General features: G+C 29.4%; 1 protein-coding gene across 1 annotated transcript; it reads left to right on the top strand.

The window, feature by feature from the left end:
* Nucleotides 1–2,816: 2,816 nt before the first annotated feature.
* On the top strand, nt 2,817–4,922 carry LOC122281001 (expansin-like B1). The gene is made up of 4 exons (XM_043092188.1): nt 2,817–3,105; nt 3,343–3,449; nt 3,893–4,210; nt 4,475–4,922. The coding sequence occupies exons 1-4, from the start codon at nt 2,955–2,957 to the stop codon at nt 4,661–4,663; spliced, it is 765 nt and encodes a 254-aa protein (XP_042948122.1). The 5' UTR covers nt 2,817–2,954; the 3' UTR covers nt 4,664–4,922.
* The last annotated feature ends 1,080 nt before the right edge of the window (nt 4,923–6,002 follow it).

The following is a 6,002-nucleotide window of genomic DNA, read 5'->3' as shown; positions in this document are numbered from 1 at the left end:
TGAAACATATTTTATTGTTTGTTTAAAAATTTAAAAAAATTATAATAATTAATTTTAAAAAACTTATATTTAAATTATATATAAATAAAAGATAATATAAAAATTTTGATATGACGTCTATTTCAAAACAAATCTTAACACTGCTAAAACTTGAAACTCTATTCAAATCAATCCAAATCTCCAGACGCGTGTAGTAGTGCGCTGTGACAAAAAGATTCGTTTGCTTGAATATAATGAAGATTTTGACTTTTTATTCAATTACACGTCTGTGCTATTAACAGAAACGAGGTGCCTAACCTAGTTAGTGGGTTATTCAAACGAGAAATGCTTGGGATCCAATTATAGGTTCTAAACAATTTTTTTATTATTTTTTTTAATTTAATGATTAAATAAATATTTTTTATTTTTTTAATATTTAAGAATATTTTAAAAATAGATAAAAATACAAAAAACAAAACTTTATACCTGTCGGATCTAAATTTGAATGCCGAGTCAGTGGCTGGAGCTGGACTCCATTCAAATTGTTTGTATTTTAAAAAATGATAGTATATTTGAGTGCATCTCAGTGGAAAACAAGGAAGTTTTTCTTTAAAATTGTGTTTACTTTAAAAAATGATAGTATATGCCGTTTTTCTTCGTTTTATTTCATTAAATAAGAAAGTTTTGTGCACAAGAAAAAGAAAAAAAAAAAAATATAGACCAACATGTTTTGTTAAAGTTCTATTATACTGTTAAAGATGAAATTGAATATATAGATAGTGTTATTTGAAAAAAAAAAATAATAGTCTGATGATGCAACATGTATATATACAACAATTAATTAGGTATGAAGTATGTTTGATTTGGATGTAAATTATATAAAATATTTCTCCCGTTATATTTTGAGCTCCCTTGTTTGTTTTTATAAATATTTTCATCTGATCTCATCTAATTATTATAATTTTTTTAAATTCACATATATAATAAAATAAATAACTTAACTTTTTTAAATTCTAAACTAAAAATAATATTAAAAAAATATATTCTAATAATATTTTATAAAAAATAATAGTATGAATAAAAAATATGTCTACTAAATATACCAACTCATATATTTTTATTTATTAATTTTTTATTTTTTCTTAATAGTTAAGGAAGCTGTCACTAATGACAATTAATGTATTTTTATATTTTTTATATTTTTCTTAATGGGTATGGATGTTTTAAAAAAATAAAAAAAATAATTTGTATTAGTGTACATATTTAATAATCACTCTAATATCGACCTTATTTTATTTAATTTTTAATTTTTATTTATCTATACAAACAAACGAGGCTGTTTGCATGTTTCCGAGTTACCCATTAATTAAGTTCCCAAATCGGCAAATCCCACTTCAAATATGTAGAAATTTCAGTGTTATCATTAATAACGATATTGATGCCGAGACTTGCTAGATAATGGGTGTAATAGGGCCGAGGCGCTAGCTGCCAAGAGGTAAAAGAGAAAGAAAAGTTTGCAACGAATTATAAAATTTTCCTCCCAGATTGATCTTGAGGGGCACTCAATATTAAGAGCATTAGAGCAAATATCTCAAAGGTAAAAAATAAAAAATAAAAAAAATATCTGTTGGGAGCCACTAGGACGAAATATCCTGTGTAGTGGATTATGCAAAGTGTATTAACATATCATTTATGCTACAGTAAATGCAAAATGAAAATCATCTCTGCTGTGCTTGCATTTCTTTTCTTGGTAGAATATGATTAATCATGTATTTAATTAGAATATGATTACTAATTAATATATATAAGTGGTAGAATGGTAAAATATTATAAAAATAAATAAATTAAAAATATTATTTTTTTATTATATAAAAAAAATGATCCAATATGGAGATTGGATGTGAATGAAATAGGCCAAGACATTTTCATATTACAAAAGTTAAAACTTGGGTTAGCTTTAAAATGATAATCCATTGAGAATTGTTATTGCTTTAAAGCATTGGTTTCTCTGTGTGCAAATGCAAAATCACATGTTTTAGAGATTGTTTTTGTCATTCAAAAAAAAATCTCATATTAGATTATGCATCTTTGAGTCAAAATAATAATATAATTTTATTATTATTATTGTTAATTTTTTTTGTAAAATTAATTTTTTATATATATATTTTATAATTAGCACCCACTACATACATTTGGCATTAAAAATACAAATATAATAATATAAAATATAATTTTTTTTATGTATTATATTAAAAATATAATAAAATGATAAAAAAATATAATATGTTATAATAATAAAATGAAGGTTATGTTGTGTTGTGTTGTTGAGGGAGGGAGAAGAGGAAAGAGTTGAGAGTGAGAAAGAGTGGCAGGAGAGAGAGAAAAATTAATAAAATAGTATTTGAGGAGTGAATAGGGCATTTCCAAAGATGTATTGACAATGTTTAATTCATAGCTATGGAAATATTTCCATACGCATAAATCAATATAGTCAATTTAATGGTTTGATTATGCAAATAAAAATTTTATATGCAGTCACTTTATGCATTTTACTAATGTGATTGGTTGTGTATTAAAAAAATTGATGCAGCCAATTTCATTAGTGGAATGCACATAGAGTATATAAAAGTGACTATATGTAATATTACTCTTATGCAAATATTGTATTTGCATATAGATAAACCAATTCATAGCTCGCAAGTACGTTTTTGTTGGATATGCTAAGCATAAATATAATTCCCTTCTCCCAAAGTGGGAGAAAAAGTTGCATATCTTCCACCTCAACACATGACCTTTCTTGGCCGCCCTCAAGTCCTATAAATGCTGGACTATGACTTCTTTGCTTCCCAGTTCTAATTAGCCTCCTCATCCATTTTCTTCTGCAACTCTGTCTGCATGCTTCTTAATTAGAGCTTTGGTTTTGATCTCTTTCTTCCATTATCTTACCCTTTATCAAAAAACCTTGCCATTTAGATATGGGGCCTGTAGTACTTGAAAACCAAGTTGGTATTCTTTGTGTGATCTGCATGGTACTGCTCTTGCCTGCTCTATGTGCCTCTCAGGACATTTCTACTTACACATCAAGAGCAACCTACTACGGTAGTCGTAACTGCCGTGGTTCTCAAAGTACGTTTGCATATACACTTTTAGATATTACTTGGCTATCAGTTTGGAGTTATTCATATCTATGCATTACAAGTTATTATGTGCATGCATGCCGAAAGAATTATTTGCTCGACTATTTTGAACAACTTTCTTTCTCTATCAAATAATAATTAATACCAATAATTAGCAATGTGTAAAACTTATTTGCTTTATATGTCATCTATGTACAGTTGAGCTTATAAAATGGTGATCATATAGGTGGAGCTTGTGGGTATGGAGAATTCGGAAGGACTGTCAATGATGGAATCGTGACTGGAGTCTCTAAGTTGTATAGGAATGGAACTGGTTGTGGTGCTTGCTATCGGGTAAAATTACAAGCCTATTTTTTGACACATCAAATACATTACTGATGTAGAAGCTTACCACATCAACTTATCAAAGAAAATATTAATATTTTGACTTTTTAATAAATATAAGAGGTCTCATGATAAGTAATATTTTACATACTCACTAAACTTATAAATAATATAGTGCATAGTATTGCGTGAATAATTAAGTGGATAAGTGTTGTGAATAAGTATAGCACACTAGCTAGCTAGCATGGTCTACCCCAACCTGTTTGAGCTTGCTTTAACTCGAAACACTCTTCCTATCATATGAAGCTCAAGGACAATGATTGTGTTAGATAGCACTAATGAAAAAGTAACTCTATAGTTTGCTTTACTCGGTCTCCATAATAATAATAATAATAATAATAATAATAATATAGAATGTATGATTAGTGGTTTTGTTGATGATGATTCTTCAGGTTAGGTGCACATCATCACAATATTGCAGTGAGGATGCAGTGCACGTGGTGGTGACTGACTATGCTGAAGGTGACAAAATTGACTTCATACTCAGCTCTCGAGCCTACACAAGATTGGCACGCCCTAATTATAAAGCGACCAAGGAGTTGTTGGCTCGGGGCGTGATCGATGTAGAATACCGAAGGGTCTCGTGCCACTACCCTGGTCACAACATTATGTTCAAGGTCCATGAGCAAAGCAGATATCCTAATTATCTAGCTTTAATGGTTCTATATGCAGAGGGGATAAACGACATCACAGCCGTCGAATTGTATCTGGTACATTCATATAAGTCTTTGAGTAATGATATATGAATTTATGAAACTTTAAGCTTTTGAGAGCTTGGAGCAACCCTTTGAAAAATAGTAAATTTTTTAATGACTTCTACTTTTTTATTAGAGAGTTTATATCGCAAATTGCATGCTCTAAATTTGTACAAATAAGTTTTTATTAAAAGATATATATTGAACAAATTAGATGATGAACATTGTTATAAACTGATGGATGGGTTGGCCTCTTTGTTCATTTGATGGTGCATGCAGGAGAATTGTAAACAATGGAGGGGCATGCGTAGGGCCTTCGGGGCAGTGTGGGAGATGTCTGATCAAGTACCAAGTGGCCCAACAAAATTAAGGTTTCAAGTGAGTGGCAACAAATGGGTGGAATCCAAAAATGATTTGCCTGCTTCGTGGAATGCTGGGGTTGCATATGACTCAGACATTCAGCTGTAAATTAATTAGAAAGCTCTTTCAATTTGAATAATATTTTGATGTTTTATTAGATATAAGTATGATCATTGCATGGATTACTATGTAATTGATTGTTAGTTTCTCTCTAGTTACAAGGGTATTGTATTGTATTGTAAGCCTTGTTAGTAGAAGTGTTCTTGGTCATGCTGCAATATAAATAATTGGCCAGGTTAATGTTGTACTTTGGGGTTAGTAGCATGAATAATATAAGGAGTGAAGTTACAAATTATTGTCCTTATAACTGATCTTTCCTTTGGATTCTGGGTTTTGCTCTTCATATGGTTATTGTATTTATTTTTAATTTTTCAAAAGAGTGTAACATCATTCCAATTATTGACGTAGTATGACTTGATTTGCAAAACTCATAAATTTTTCTTGTAAGTTAAATCTTATCACATCAGCAATATTGTGAAGTCATGTGTCTCCTAATTTACACAAGTACTTATAAATAAAACTTTTTTAATCAAAACAAAAAATTAAGCATAACAAACAAAAATCCTTTTTTTGAGACACTTTTCCCTATTTTGGTTGTATGCATGCATGCCTACCGGGAGGACTGCATCCAACTACACGAAAAGAACTCAAAAGATTCGACGAACTCGTATACGAATGAAGTCAATATTTTGTCTATAATTACGAAAAACGGGATGCACTTCCATATTGGAGGAATCAAAGCCACAAATAATTGATGTGCAGTTCATTGTAGAATAACCTATCTCTAATTCCAACATATATAGTTTCAGAAAAGAAACCACACAAGAATTAGGATTTAGTTTTATTGTCATGGTGTGTGCAATCAAGATTTCTTTAACATATAATCTGAAAAGGAAAATGCTAGTCTTCCTTAATGATTAAAGAAGTGTTTTTAATGATGTTGTAATTTTTTTTAATATTTTAAGGGGTTAAAAAAAGTGAAAAAAAGCAAAAAATATATATATATATATAGATGATGCACTAGCAGGAGCCCCCCAATGGTGGCCGTAGAGTCACTCTTATGAAAATTCATGAATTATATCTCCACTACCATTGTTATTGGGTTTCCTTAAATACTCTTCAAAAAACAAAAAAAAGAAAAAGAAAAAGAAAAAACCACTGTTTTAATAAATAATTTTAGATTTTTAACTCGGTGGCTTCTCCTATCTTCAAGTAATTCAGCTATAAAATCTGTCATATATAATAACATATGGAGTGTACTAAGATTAGTGGTAATCTTCTTAAATGAAGAAAAATTGAGCCTTCTAGAAAGTCCATCTTTTCTTTTAAAAGGTTTGTGATCTTCCCATACTGCATATTGTATAAAGAAAGAAATTAGAGAACAACT

Source organism: Carya illinoinensis, chromosome 11 (genome assembly GCF_018687715.1).
Source record: "Carya illinoinensis cultivar Pawnee chromosome 11, C.illinoinensisPawnee_v1, whole genome shotgun sequence".
NCBI classification, from domain to species: Eukaryota; Viridiplantae; Streptophyta; class Magnoliopsida; order Fagales; family Juglandaceae; genus Carya; species Carya illinoinensis.
This window is presented reverse-complemented; position numbering and strand designations above follow the sequence as displayed.

What these genes read in the sequence shown, in the direction of transcription:
- LOC122281001 (XM_043092188.1), top strand. Translation starts at nt 2,955, where the DNA reads ATGGGGCCTGTAGTACTTGAAAACCAAGTTGGTATTCTTTGTGTGATC. An exon ending in TAACTGCCGTGGTTCTCAAA is followed by an intron (nt 3,106 to 3,342) that starts GTACGTTTGCAT and finishes GTGATCATATAG; the next exon opens with GTGGAGCTTGTGGGTATGGA. An exon ending in CAGCCGTCGAATTGTATCTG is followed by an intron (nt 4,211 to 4,474) that starts GTACATTCATAT and finishes TGGTGCATGCAG; the next exon opens with GAGAATTGTAAACAATGGAG.